This window comes from Sarcophilus harrisii, chromosome 4 (assembly GCF_902635505.1).
Source record: "Sarcophilus harrisii chromosome 4, mSarHar1.11, whole genome shotgun sequence".
NCBI classification, from domain to species: Eukaryota; Metazoa; Chordata; class Mammalia; order Dasyuromorphia; family Dasyuridae; genus Sarcophilus; species Sarcophilus harrisii.
In genome coordinates this window covers 24,721,759-24,736,712 of record NC_045429.1, presented here as the reverse complement: position 1 = coordinate 24,736,712, position 14,954 = coordinate 24,721,759, and the positions used below count along the sequence as shown (strand labels likewise).

General features: G+C 44.4%; 1 protein-coding gene across 3 annotated transcripts in view; it reads right to left on the bottom strand.

Annotated features, from left to right (window-relative positions):
* EPS15 (epidermal growth factor receptor pathway substrate 15) overlaps positions 1-14,954 on the bottom strand; it is a 118,707-nt gene that overhangs the window by 72,946 nt on the left and 30,807 nt on the right. For all 3 annotated transcript variants that reach the window (XM_031969136.1, XM_031969137.1, XM_031969138.1), the window contains exons 2-4: positions 13,458-13,499; positions 2,994-3,083; positions 317-364 (exon numbers count right to left, since the gene is read on the bottom strand). In XM_031969136.1, the coding sequence (XP_031824996.1) occupies positions 317-364; positions 2,994-3,083; positions 13,458-13,499 (180 nt within the window). The remainder of the gene's footprint in view (positions 1-316; positions 365-2,993; positions 3,084-13,457; positions 13,500-14,954) is intronic.

Sequence of the window (14,954 nt, the reverse complement as noted above, 5' to 3'; positions counted from 1 at the left end):
ACGCCCAGCCTCTAGCATTGGTAATTTCATTCGTTCAGGAACTCCCAGTACAAAAACCCCCTTCACTCAACAATTCACCTCTAACTAGGCATCTCAGAGAGTGACACAGGGTCCAGCAGCACACAGCTGGCATTCACTGATGATAAGCCTTGAACCCAGGCCCCTACCCTTCAACCTTGGTGGCTGATGTTTAAGTGCTTGCTATTTGTCGGGGTAAAATCGAGTGAAAGCTGGTGGATGACCTAACCATGAAACAAAGGACCAGTGTGAGCTCTCTCATAAGTGGGGTTCTCTGAATGCCCAGAAAACATCTTACCTGCTTGTTCAGGATACCTTTGCCATCTGTATCTGCCAAGTCCCAGATCTGAATTAAAAAAAAACAAACAAACAAACAGCATGTGTCATCCCTCAGTACTGCCAATATGCACACCCCCATCAGGTCTGAGCATCCCAGGTGCCCTGGGGTGATGAGACTTGAAAAACCCCCACGTCTCTTCCAGCTAATGGACTTCAGTTTTTATCAGGAAGGGTTCAATGTATTGTATATTCTATAAAACCTCAAAATCAAGGTTAACTTATGCTGAAGGGATACAATGATTTGCCACATTTTCACCTGCGCAGCTCAATCATGTTACTGCTGTCACAGACCTCCCGGTACCTTGGAGAGCTCCTGCCCAAGGGAACAGTCTGCCCACTACCCAGCTTCTCACAGACTAGGCCCCATTTACTAGGTTTTCTTCCCATCTTCCAAGGAGGAGAACAGGGGACAAAATCAAAGAGAAAGGGAGCAGTGATCTGCTTTCTGCTCCCCGAGGTCAACATTCAGAGCTCCATTAAGCACTTTTCATAGATTATTTCACATATCGTGTGTTGAACAGCAATGTCTGCTAGACTGAGAGCTCCCTGAAAGCAGTAAGACTTTTGTCTTTCCCCATGTCCCCTAGTTCTGTGCTGAATCAGATGATGAATGCTTATCCAACTGAATTACTTACATGTGAGCTGTGGACATGTATGTGATATGTGCTTAAGAAATGGTTGCCCAAGCAAGATAATTAAGCAATATACTTACTTAAGCAAGTATAATGATATACATAATTATAAATATGTATGCATATGTTAGATTTAATATATATTTCTACCATGTTTAACATATACTGGACTACCTGCCATCTAGGGGAGGAAGTGGGGGAAGGGGGGTACTGGATCACAAGGTTTTACAAGAGTTTATGTTGAAGAATTATCCATGCATATGTTTTGAAAAATAAAAAGCTTTAATAAAGAAAAAAGAAAAAAGAAATGGCTGCTTATAGGCTGTTTCAGAAAAACCTGGAAAGACTTAAATGAACTGATGCCAAGTGAACCGATCAGAGCCAAGAGAACCTTGTACACAGCAACAACAAGATCATGTGACGATCAACTGTGATGGACATGGCTCTTTTCAACAATGAGGTGGTTTAAGACAATTTCAATAGACTTGTGATGGAAAGTACCACCCACATTCAGAAAGAGAACTATGGAGATTGAATGTGGATCAAAGCAGTATTTTCCCTTTTTTGTTGTTGTTGTTTGTTTGCTTTCCCCCTTCTTATATTTTTTCCCTTTTGATCTGATTTTTTTTTTTTTTTTGCACAGCAAGACGAATATGGAAATATGCTTAGAGGAATTCCATAGGTTTTCACCTATTAGATTCCTTGATGTCTTGGGAAAGGAAAGGAAGGAGGAGGAGGGAAAGAAGAAAGGGAGAAAAATTTGGAGCACAAGGTTTTGCAAAGGCAAATGTTGAAAACTATCTTTGCATGTTAAAATACTATTAAAAGAAAAAATTAAAAATTAAAGAAATGATTGCTTGCTCTTTTTGGGTGGCAAAGAATTGAAACTGCCCATCAATTGGGAAATAACTGGATGAGTTGTAGTATATGACTGTGCGGGAATACTACTGTGCTATAAAGAACAACCAATAGGATGGTTTCAAAAAAAAATCTGGGAAGACAAAGTGCAAAGTGATGCAAAATAAAGCAGGCAGAACCAAGGGAATACTGTACACAACAACAGCAATAATGTATGAATGTAAGCTACTCTGATCAAGACAATGATGCAAGACATGAAAATACCATCTTCCTCTAGAGAGAACTTTTGAACTCTGCATGCAAATTGAAGCGGACTTTTTTTTCCACTTTCTTTATATTTCTACTTTTTGGTGTGTATTTTGCTACATGGCTAAAATAGAATATCCTTCACATGATTTCACATGTAAAGTTAGTATCATATTGCTTGGGTTCTCAAGGAGTGGGGAAAGGCTGGTCTAGATAGAGGAAATTTGGGACTTAAGACTTTTTTAAATGAATGTTAAAATGTTTTACATGTAACTGAGAAACACTTAATAAAATAAATATATATAATAAAATAAATATATTAAATAAAATAAATATAAAAATAAATGTATATTAAATATTTTAAAAGAAAATAAATATAAATATATATATTAAAAAAAACAGCCACTGAGCACATTCATCTAACAGTCAATATAACCCTACTGAGTCTCTCCCCCTCCCTTCACTGACCCAAGGAACCCAGTGAATTTAGAGGTGGGATGTACAAATACCCTGATTATCTGGGAAGAATCCAAGCAGAGTGAGCAAGCTGAGTAAGAAGCTGGAGGAGGAGGGAAGGTCAGGCTGGGGAACAGGGGGGTGGATCAGAAAAGGCTTCCTAGAACTGGAGTTGATCTGTAAAAGATGCTCAGGCATTGCAGAGACACAAGTGGGGAACCCACTCCAGCACAGTGTGAGTGCCCCAAAGAAACTGGATAGCAGTGGGGCCGGAAAGTCGCTGCCTTAGGAGGAAAACCAAGCCCATGGGTTGTGTTTGCTGCAAACTTGGGTCTAAATCTGGCTCTACCGTCCAGATGACTACAGCAGGCTCCACTTCGTTCTAAGAGCCACCCTACCAAACTCAAGTAGACAGAAGTCTACTAACTGACCGAGTCACCCTACCTTTCCAAGGATCAAGTCTGGAAGACCCGATTTTTTCAGAAAAGTCGCAGCTTCAGATGCCAGCACCCTTCCAACATTGCTTGAGTCTACCTGAAAGGAGACAACCAAACGTGAGCAGCGTGTTAAGTAAACTCAGGTAAGGGCTGTGTGAGTCTTAAGTTAGGGGACAAAGCACATTCTTCCTAGAAACCTGCCAACACAAGTGGGGGGGGGGGGGGGGGGGGAAGCAGTTACCATTGACAGATGGGGAAACTGAGGAACCAGAGGAGGAAAGTAGCAAAAGATTCTAACATTTACATCTGAAAAAGCCAAAACTCCACCCCCTTAACTGACAGACAAGGAAACTGAGACTCAAGAGCAATTAATGGGCCTACCCAGGACCTATCTCCCCACACTGCTGTGGCCCTGCCCCAGAGCCAATGTGGAAGACATGGAAGATGAGGATGTTGCCTGCAGACACAGGGCAACTCCTCAAAGACTTGGAGTCAATGGTCACATTTTTCACCCTCCCCTCGCCAAGGATCGCACCCCCAAAGCCACACTCTCAAGAACAGGCCTGGTCTTGTCTACGCCCTTCTAGGTGCTGTGCCCAGAACAAACCCAGGACTCCAGAGGGGCTGAGGAGTGGAGCAGGCAGCCAGACTGTCGCCCCTGCCGCAGGGGCACTCTGCTTCTGGGAAGACAGTGAAGGGAAGAGGAATTCTCAGCTGCTGTGCTGCATCATGCCGACTCATAAGGAGCTTGCAGGCAACTAAACATCTTAAGAGATTTTTCTCATAGCAATTGTTCTCCTCAGCCTCCCGAAAAGGTGACTGGTGGCACAACAGCTAAAGATCTATGCCTGTCAGGAAGACCTGAGATCAAATCCAGCTTCACTTGACCTGTTTGCCTCAGTTTTCTCAACTATAAAATGGGGATAACCCTGCCACCTGGGGGGTTGTGGGGATCAATGAGATCATATTTGTAAAAAGGACTGAGCACAGTGCCTGACACCCAATAAGCACTTAATAATTACCCCCTTCCTTCCCCAACCTCCATTTTATACTTGAGAAGGTGATTTATTTCAACCCATTTATGACTATATCTATATTAAATTCCATCCTAGAGTCAGACTATCATTCTAGCCTAAAAAGATGTTTGATGATCCCACCAGCCAATACCTTAGATCTTCCTTTTAGCTTTGTATTACCTACAAATTTGATGAACATTAACACTTATTTTGGGGGAATTTTTTTATTTTTATTTTCAAAATATATGCATGGATAATTTTTAACATTCACCCTTGCAAAACCTTGTTGTTCCAAATTTTTTTCTTCGCTTCCCCCTACTTCCTCCCCTAGATGGCAAGTAATCCAATATATGTCAAATGTGTAAATTCTTCTATACATATTTCTACAATTATCGTGCTGCACAAGAAAAATCAAATCAAAAAGGAAAAAAAATGAGAAAAAACAAAATGCAAGCAAACAACAACAAAAGAAGTGAAAATTTGATATTATGAACCACACTCGGTTCCCACAGGCCTCTTTCTGGGTATAGATGGCTCTCTTCACCACAAGATCATTGGAACTGGTCTGAATCATCTCATTGTTGGAAAGAGTTACATTCAACAGAATTGATCATCATATAATCTTGTTATTGCCGTATACAATGATCTCCTGCTCCTGCTCATTTCCCTCAGCATCAGTTCACATAAGTCTCTCCAGGCCTCTCTGAAATCATCCTGCTGATCATTTCTTACAGAACAATAATATTCCATCACATTCATATACCTTAACTTATTCAGCCACTCTCCAACTGATGGGCACCCACTCAGTTTCCAGTTTTTAGTCACTACAAACATTTTTGTTGTGTCCTGCTTTTTAGAGTCCCCAAGTTGGGATGACAAAACATGCCGTGCTTTCTAGAGCCTCCATGCCAGGGTGATTAGTGGAGAAGTGATGAGGCAGGACTCCACATTTCCACCATCCTTGGGAGTCCCACCTCATCACTTTTCCACTAAGACGATATATTTTAATCATCCCAGCATGGGGGCTCTAGAAAGCAGGACACAACATATTTTTGCACAGATAGGTCCATTTCCCTCCTTTATGATCTCTTTGGAATACAGGTCCATTAGAAACACTGCTGGAACCATTACATTGAATTCCCAATCCCTATATTTTTGCCCACCTGCATTTTGGATTTCCTTCACAAGCTAATTGTACAATATTTCAGAGTCTGATTCTTTTTGTACAGCAAAATAACGGTTTGGTCATGTATACTTATTGTGTATCTAATTTATATTTTAATATATTTAACATCTACTGGTCATCCTCTCATCTTGGGGAGGGGTTAGGGGGAAGGAGGGGAAAAATTGGAACAAGAGGTTTGGCAATTGTCAATGCTGTAAAGTTACCCATACATATAATCTGTAAATAAAAGGCTATTTTAAAAAAAAAGAAAGAAAGAAAGAAAAGAAAAGAAAAAAAGAAACACTGCTGGATCAAAGGAGTTTGCTAGCTCTTTGGGCATAGTTCCAAATGAGGGTAACATTTATAATAATAATCTTAGACTCCAAGGCCAAGAACCTAAGAAGAGCCCCCATCTCCTGCCCACCCCCACCCCCCCAGCCATGTCCAGTGGCCCTGCTTCCAGTATAGCCCCCAGAGAACAGAAAATAATGATACTTCATCAGACTTTAATATGTACCTTAAGAGATTTCTTTCCCTGGGTCAGTAAAATGCTATTAATCAAGATTGTGATAAATGGCTCCCAGAATGGTCCTAAAAAATGGTTCTCAAAGTCTAAGCTGGACATTGTCTGTCTCACAGCTGAACAACCACAAACAACATTGTGAGGCAGAGAGTAGAGGCTGTGGCCCCTTCTCAGAACCCAATTTGACTCAAAATTCCCATGTTGATAAAAGGAAGTTTCCCCTTATACCTACAGGATTTTTGGAAGAGAATGTGTTGTTATCCACAAAACATTCTTCGTTTAGGAATTATTATTAAGTGACTTGATCTGAATAGCAGGGCTTGCCATCTAATTCTTTGGCCCAGAAATCTAGCAGCTGAATTAGGCAAAAATAAAAGAACTGCTAGTTGATAATACTTCAGGTTGGTGCCTTCAGAGGAAATTCAGCCACGAGGCAATACTGAACTTGTAGGAAACCCTGAAGTCATGAGACTCATGACTGGAATAAGGCCTTACTCAAAAAGAATCAGAAAGAAAATAAGGGAGGGGCTGGAGGAAGATGAGGGGCAACAGTGTGTAGCTAAGAAAATGCACTACTCTTGTGAAGCCATGAGTGGGTGGGACGGGCAGGGGAAGGGCATTTGGGTGAAGATCAGCAGAGGCTTTGTTGTCATGGGAATGGAGAGGAAAACTGATCCAAGGCTGGCGCCAAGGTGTGGCGAGGAAGTTGGAGGGCGCCTGCCGGGCCACCATTACTCCTTCGTCTTTTCTTATCCTCAACCTGAGGAAAGTAACATGAGTGTTCATGTCCTTCCCCAGAAGGTGGAGGAACCCACCTTCAAGGTCAAGGAAGTCAAGATTTCAGGCCTGACTGTCACCAACAAAGAAGAGCTGGATGATGCAGTAAAAACAATAGGAGCCTTGTTGGGAAGAAACCAAAGGACAGGCATCTGACAAGATCCTGGGACTAAGATTCTGCAGGACAAACAGGCCCGAGGAGATAAGGAGACTCCAAAAATAAACTTCTTGAGATGGAAAAAAAAAGAATTTCTAATAAGTAAAAGGAGAGGCCTAAAGGCACAGATAGACCGATTTCAAAAACTCTCACAGAGAAGATGAGCACAAGAGCAAGCATAGAGAACGCGCTCAGAGAGTGGCGCGGGCCGAGCATCGGCGTAATGGGCGCCAGTGCTCTGGGTCACAGGCAGCTTCCTTCACCCCCACTACCCTCCTCAGCCCAGGGGACACAGCTGAATTCAATGAGAAGAGAGGGAGCTAATGCCGAGGGGATGAGTCTGTGAGATGGGATAAAGTCAAGAAGGCCTGGATTCAGATCCTGCCCGACACTCACTTAATAATTGTGTGACTTTAAGAAGTCCTAAGAAGATGAGGGAGGGATCCATGGGTGAGGGGAGGTTAAGCAATAGCAAGGCAAGTTAAGGAGTAGAATTAAAAGAAAAGAACCAGCAGAGAGGAGATGTGCACAAACACTATGACATAGATCAGAAGTCAAAGTTGTAAGGAAAAAAAAGTATGGGTAGTAGTCATTGATCTTAGATACAACTGAGCTTGAAGATTCAATTAAGAGAGAAATCTACATTATATATCAGCCATACTGCTTTGGAAGCATGCTTACCTATGGGTAAAATGGGTTTGAGTATATGTAGATATGTATGCATGTTGCTTATGTATGTGTATATGTAGATATATGTGTATGGGTCTGTGGATGGGTGTGAATGTATATATTCATATGTGGGGGGATGGAAGGATGTGTGTGTGTGAGCATGGGCATGTGTGTGTATATTTAATACATTTATATTTAATATATTTAATTTTATTTAATTATTATTAAATATTAATAAATTTAATATTTATATTTAATAGATATCAAATATAGCTGTGTTGAACTATAGCCTGCTTGGGGGAAGTGGGGGGGGAAGGAAAGGTGAAAAAAAAGAAGTAAAAAAAGTGCACAGTAGAAAACAAAAGAATAACCTACAAGGAAGTAAAGAAAAGAAGGATACTTATGAACCTAATTTTATTATTAAAAAGCCTTTCTTGAACTGGAAATTCACTGTTCTATTTTGAATCTTCCCCAACACGGTACTGGGTGCATGACAATATTGTGCCTTGTTTTGTTTTATTTTTCTTTTCTGTTTTTCTATTAAATTAAAAAATGATAAAAGTCCCTAGAAATCTCTGAGAGCCCCAACAGGGACAATAACCTCGATTCCTTCACGCTCCCAGAGGAGCCGTGGAATCCATTACTCTGTACAGCTCACCATAGTTGCTAAGTAGAGGTTATCTCCCAGCTATGAAGCTAAGTAGGGAGACAGCAAGAAAAGCCCGGATTTCTCTGGATGGGTTTAAGTCTCCAAACCCAAAGGCATGACCATGACCATGACCATGACCAAGGGCAGGAGACGTGAAGAGATGCCGTTCCTGAGTCACCACAAGCCCTCTGAGAGGTCAGGAAGGTCGCGACATGTCCACTGGAATCTCAAGGTGCCAAAGACCAGAGTGGAGGCAGCAGTGGAGCCCAGATTAAGGACAGGAAGAGGACTCCCAGGCAGTCCCCGGTATCCTGATGCAGGCTGGCAGAGGAGGGGCCGGCCTGCTCCTGCGGGCGTCATCTCCCAAAGGAGGGTTTGAGCCGGGGGACTAGAAGGTGGGGGCTGTAATAAAGCTGAATTTAGAGAGGGAAGGGAAAGGACGCCTCATGACTTCAGTGAGAACAGTCCTGCCGAGGGGGGCACAGTGCTACCCGAGACTCTGGACATCGTCACTGTCAGCGGTACCGCAGTCTGATGAGGAAGGCTTTGGAGGGGAGGGAAATGCCAGGGAATGACTGGCAGTAAGAAACCAAAGGCATCAAGAAGAGAAAGAGGAGGCGTGGCTGTAGAAAAAGCCGCACCAAGTAGATTCAGGGTTGTGCAATGCTCTTCTGTCCGCCTTCCAGGTTATGGAAAATCAGTGTTTGTGGATGACTGTCAACTTCATGATAAAATACACATATGTGTGTACATAAGAGACTAAATCCTCCTTTGTTGTCAAACAGGAACCGGTAGTTGTGTTGCTGTCATGGAATCAGGGAAGAGGTTGTGGTAAGTCGGAAGAGGTACATATGCAGCTGTAATCATTTTACCAGCAAACCATCTTCCATGCAAAGCATTTACTGCAGCAATTGAGGGATCCATATATAGGATCCATATATACACATACACATGGAAGAAAAAGAGGGAAACAGAGGAAAGCCCGCGTCAGACCAACACATCATTTCCTTTTTCGACAGGTACCAGACTAATAGATCTAGGAAATGCCACGGATAGGGTTTACCTAGATTTCACTTCGGTCGACCATGTGGCAGGCCGTGGCATCTATGCCCCAAGAGATGTGGGCTGAAGATACCACAGGAAGGGGGATTCCAGTGCAGCCGAACAGGACTGTCCGGGGCTGTCGTTAATGACTCGGTTGGTGGGAGTAGCCAAACTGCTCTGGGTCTCGGCTTTCTCCTCTGTAACCCGTGGGGTCCCTTCTAGCTCTCAGGATCTGATGGCCCTCTGACTATGAATACGTGCACTTTCACTCTGTAGAACATTACAACTCAGGACAAGTAGAATAAGCCTGCAGATGCTTTGGGGTGAAGCCAGAGGAAAGTGCTTCTTGGAGCTCGGCAGCAGCAAAGCTGGGACAAGATGGTGAGAGGGGCCTGTCTGCCCAAGTCAATTCCACAAGCCCTTCCCGGGCACACTTGTACACTGTGCCAGGCACTATGCGACAAAGGCAGAATAGCCACGGTCCTTGTCCTCTGGCTGATATTCTCGAGAGGGAACATTCATACAAAGAAAAGCGAACTACCTAATCACTTGGGAAGACAATACCAATCGCTCAGTGGTGGCAAAGGAGATCCAGCAACCAGATCCAGGATCCTGGGGGGCAAAGAGCCCTCCCCACCCAAAGAGTCATCAGAAGGCCCTGATGATGCCCCAGGGCCTATGTCGAATCTTCATTACATCTCAATGACACATTGAGGGCAACCTCCACATGATCAGAGAGGGAAACGCATGGGTTTACACAGATGAGGAGCAGCAAAAAAACAGTTTCACCATTTCACAACTGAATGAACAAGGCAGGGAATACAAGATCCCAAGGTCTACTATTGCTAATTAAAAAACAAAATCCTTTTGACTCAGTAGAGCAAAATATCACCTTAAAAGTTCCCGACAAAGGAGCTTCTCATGAATGCACTAAGATCATGAGATTTCTCGACAAATGCGATCAGAGAAAGGTCTGTCCAATCAGCCCCTAATTATTAACATGAGCCAAGGCACTAATAGGGCTAGCCACTGACATGGAAGACGGTTTTCATGAGAGCTAAATGGTAGGCAGAGTCCCTTCAGATGGATTCTCTGAAGATTCTTCTCTTTGCAAATGATGGTACATGGACTCCTTCAATCCCCAGGGTAGGGAAAGGTCTCTTCTGCACGTTATTTGTTGCTCATAGGCAACTGTCCTAATGATCCAGAGAAGAAAAACTAAAAGAGTTAAAAATTCTTATTATCTGGAGGACGATACACAGCTGAGTGGTCAGTCACTTCCATGGACATACCAGACCATCTACTGGTAATACACCATTAATTAGATGCAGAACTAAACAAAAGAGAGAGGGAATTAGACAGTATTTGGGATACTATATAGTGTCTGATCCCAGGCCAGTCCCTGGAACAGATGGTATGGAAGTACACCAAAGAAGTCAGGAAAAAATGAATTCAAATCTGGCTTCATACAATGATTTTCTATTTGACCCTGGGCAAATCCCTTATCTTGCTTGCCTCAGTTCCCTCATCTGTGAAACGGGCATAATAATAGCACCACCTCCCAAGATTGCTATGGAGATCGAATGAGACAATAACTTGTAAAGCTCTTAGCACAGGACCTGGTTCACAATAACTACTGTATAAATTGTTATAGATGTGGTAGATGAACTATCAGAGATATCTGAAAGATTATGGAAAACAGGAAAGGCATCAAAAGATCAGAGAAAGGCAAATTTTCAAAAAAAGATAAGAGAATAGAGACTGAAAAACAAAGGCCAGCAAGATTACAACAGATCAATACTAGAGATGACTAGAAACTATAGTGCTGGGGTGACAAGGATCTAGCGTGGTTTAACAGGTCAAGTTGGTCTAACCTCATTTCCTTTTTGGACCACATTACTCAATTAGCAGATGAGGAGAATGCTGCAGATCTAGTTTGCCTAGAGGCCAGCAAAAGGTTTAGATAAAATGGCTCAATACGTTCTTGTGGGGGAGATGGAGAGATAACAGATTGGATGCCAGCCTTATCTGATGGATTCAGAACTATGCAGAGAATTGCATAGTTGTCTAAGGCTTCACATTGCTGTGGCAGGCGGTCCCTGGGGGAGTGACCCACAGAGATTAGATTCTGATGAAAGCACAGATGACATAAAGCTAACAAAGAAGATGCCAGGCAAGCCGATAAGGACCTTGACAGTCTAGAGCATGGAGTTGAATCCAAGACTACAAAATTCAATAAGGATAAACGTAACATCATGCACTTGGGTACAAAAAATTAGGCAGCCTGATGCAATGGAAAGGACATTAGCTCTAGAATAAAGGACCTGACTTCAAGGTCTTCAAAGTCTGGCTCTGACATTTCCTTCTCTTCCAGCTCTCGGGCCAGTATAACTGCAAAACGAACTTCATAAATGTAAGATTTTAGATAGCAAACTGTTCTGAAAAAGACCTAGGTGAAAAAGACCATGGACTCCAAGCTTGATGCGAGACAGCATGGGCCATGGAAGCCAGAAAATCTAACACTGTCCTAGGCTGCATGAAGCAGGGGAGGAAGGGAGGAGTGTGGAGGACTGGGTTCAGTTCCAGAGGCCCAGTTACAGAAAAATGTTGGTAAGCTGGAGAACACCTAGACCAGGAAGAGAAGGAGACTTGAGTCCATGACATTCTGAAGAAGTTTAGGGATGGCAAAGACAAGGCTTGGGGATGTGGGGAGGGCAGAAGGAGGGAGGATTATGGTGGCTGCCTCCAAGTGTCTAGAAGCCTGTCATATGCAGAAGGGACTGGATTCATTTGGTGGGCCCCCACAGCTCTGAGGCATTCACATGGCAAGGGACCCAAATCATGAAGCCATGCCATATGGAGGGAAGGAAAATGCAGCACTGTTCTCCAAAGCAACGGCATCAAGGACATCGCGGAGGGAAGGCCCGAGCAGACGTTCAGATGCACGGTGAGAACTTGCTCTTTATAAGAAAAGTCAGCTCTTCACAACAGATAGGATTCCAGACTGTGGCAGGAGAAGCCCACAAGACGGCCCATCAGAACCTTTGGCTTGCAGAGTGTTTTCTGACCTAAAAGAAGCCGGTTGGGGGCTGGAGAGAGGTTTCTTTTAAAAATTGGCAGCAAAATTCTTCGCCGTCCAGTCCCAAACAAAACTCAACTGAGAAGAGCCAAAGGCTGGAGAGTGCAGCCGGCACACCCCACCCTGGAGCTGGCTCGCTGAACAAAAAGGGAAAGGCTGAGTGGCCACGGACACGCAGACAGGGCCAAGCTTTCCCATGAAAAGCAAGGAGCGTGGGAAAGGCCGCGGGACAAGAGACGAGCAGCTGAGCCAGAGCACTCGCCAGCCACGGCAGCAAGGGCCCAGCCCAGCACACAACAGGCTCCCCACAGAAAGAGATGTGGTCATGGGGAGAGCCCGGAGCTGGCCTTCCGAGACAGGCAGGGCCAAGGCCTCCTGAGAAAGTCTGTATGAAATGGACGGACACCTTCCACCGTCATATAGCCCACAATCAATCGGCAAATATTTAGGAAGCACCGGCCAGCTGCCAGGCAATGTGCTGGGAATGCGGAAGCAGTCACAGGACCTCAAGGAGGACAATCTTGGAGGCCACTGGTATCCCACGGAGCAGACAGGCTGTGGAACATGTCACAAAAACCAGACGTACACACACTTTTACAGAGACATCAACTGTGTCAAGTCACAGCATTTGGCTGTTTTTCTCACACTGTGGCACCTTACCTGAAAACCAAAGGTCACACAGAGTGGCTGATCAAATTATGAAAAATGAACATAATGGAATATTACTGTCATTAAAAATGACCAAAGGGGAAGACTTAATTGTTGCCTAATAAGTGAGAGAGGGGCGGGTAGGTGGAGCAATGGATAGAGCCCTGGACTCAGAAGGCTCAAAGTTCAAATCTGCCCTCAGACACTGGGCAAGTCACTTAACCCTGAACGTCTAAAAAATTCCAAAACTCCAAGCAGTAGAAAGGAGCAAACTCAACACCTGATAGGAAGCACACCATGAAGATGGCCAAACTGCAATGACCCATCGGTCACAAGTCACAGAAGGAGGGATCTCTTAAAGTAAGGGGAACTAGCAACTGGCAAAAAAGAAAAGATCATTGAAGCACTTTTTAATGAACAGGAGAAAAAAGAAAGTTCAAAAGGAAACAAAGGCAGGAAGGTTCTAAATGTGACATGCCAAACTTCAACACTCTATGTGATATTCTATCTTTCAGACTGTATAGATAGATGAATTTTTTTTAAAAGAGGTCTGGCTCTCCACAAAAGAAAGAGACAAATGGCCACTGCCTACTGTCCAGCCAACGAGAAGTAGGCTTTAGTACTGATGACTGGACAAATGCTGCATAAGGACAAGCCAAGGGTCCACAATGACTAGATGGAAGAAAACTGGGAGACCTGACAACAGCATTTCTGAAAGCAAAAAAAGGAAGAGAAAAATCTTACCTGTCGATAGAATTTTTCATAGACTGGATTTCCACTTGACAACTATTAAAAAAAAAAAAAACTTCATTAAGATATTACTTCTAATTTCTTATATTCATATATTTTTCATGATCAAATGATATATTTCATTTGCTGAATGGGAAGATAAATAATAACTATTAAATGAAACTTTCCTCTCCCAATTCCAACTTTCTCTGACAGCAGTCATCCATTTTTCCTCATGGGCTTTCTCCCAGAATGATTTCCCAGAGCTTCTGCACCCATGCTGTTGCCCCTGGCAAAGTCAGTTCTTTAGGGCAGATGGTCCAGGAGTATTTTAGAATGGTACAGGGTTCAGGGATGCCTCCAGCAGAGGTAGGGATGTGGAGGTCAGCATCCAGTTGGAAGTAGCTGTCCTGCACTGGGGGGAAGTGGACAATAGTGGGGCAAAGAGGGTTGGCTGGAAAAGGAAAAGGTTTATGACTCTCCTGAGGGGCAACAAGGAGTGCTGGTGTGTCCTCCCACTGAGGTTGATCCCCCCACCCTGGAAGCCATCCAAGCCTCCTGCCAACCCTTCCATCTCTGTGCCCAGTCCCTTCCAGCCACCCCAGACTCTTCATTCTCCTGTTGTTCTGTCTCCCCAATTCTTCCACCAAAGCACCTCCTGAGTCTTTCACTACAACCTCTCAGGGCCTGGCCTTTCCCAACAGCCTCCAAGCTTCCCTTCCAAAGCACAAGTCTCGCCATGCCTTCTTCCTGTTCAAGAGCAACCCAGGCCCAAGCCCACCAAGTGAGCGCTTCACGAATGCTCTGGGGATGAGCAAGTGGGCTAAGACACTTCAGAAGCTGCCTGTGGCCTCTGGGAGAGAACACAACTTCGCTGCTGTGGCTCCAGACTGTTCCCCAAGACACATCTCTTCACCCCCGTCCGGCTGTCCTAGACCCAGGATGCGCTCCCCCTCACTTCTACCTGCAGGAATCTCCAGCACCAGCATGAGGGCCAGGTCCTAGAGGAGACCCTTCCGGACCCCTGGCCTGGTCCCACCCCAAATTACTGCGTATTCCCCTCGTATGTACAGAGTTTGTATTCTACTTAATTGTATGTATGCCGTTATCCCTGTGGGAAGAAAGCTCTGAAGGTCAGGTCTGTATTCCCAGCCCCTGGGAATGACTGAATGTGACTGAAGTGAATCCCAGTCATTGCTCCCAGTCTCCCAGCCAAGCCCAGGTCCAAGGCCTCCTTTAGGTGACAGTCCCAAAGCCTTCTATTCTCCAGTCTCCAAAGCCTTCTGCCAGTTCCTTCGATCCTAATATGGCAACATCTTGAGGTTCTCTGCTGAGCAGCGTGCCCGACTCTGGACTTTCTCCAGCTCCGTGATCCTCCCCAAATGCGGAGCCCAGAACTGAACACCCCCAACCACACGTCCCCACTGAGAACATCACGTTTCCTCTGAGGCAGCTGGTGATAAGGACAAGGATGGGAACGGAACAGGATGAGAAGGCCTGGCTGGGTGGGAA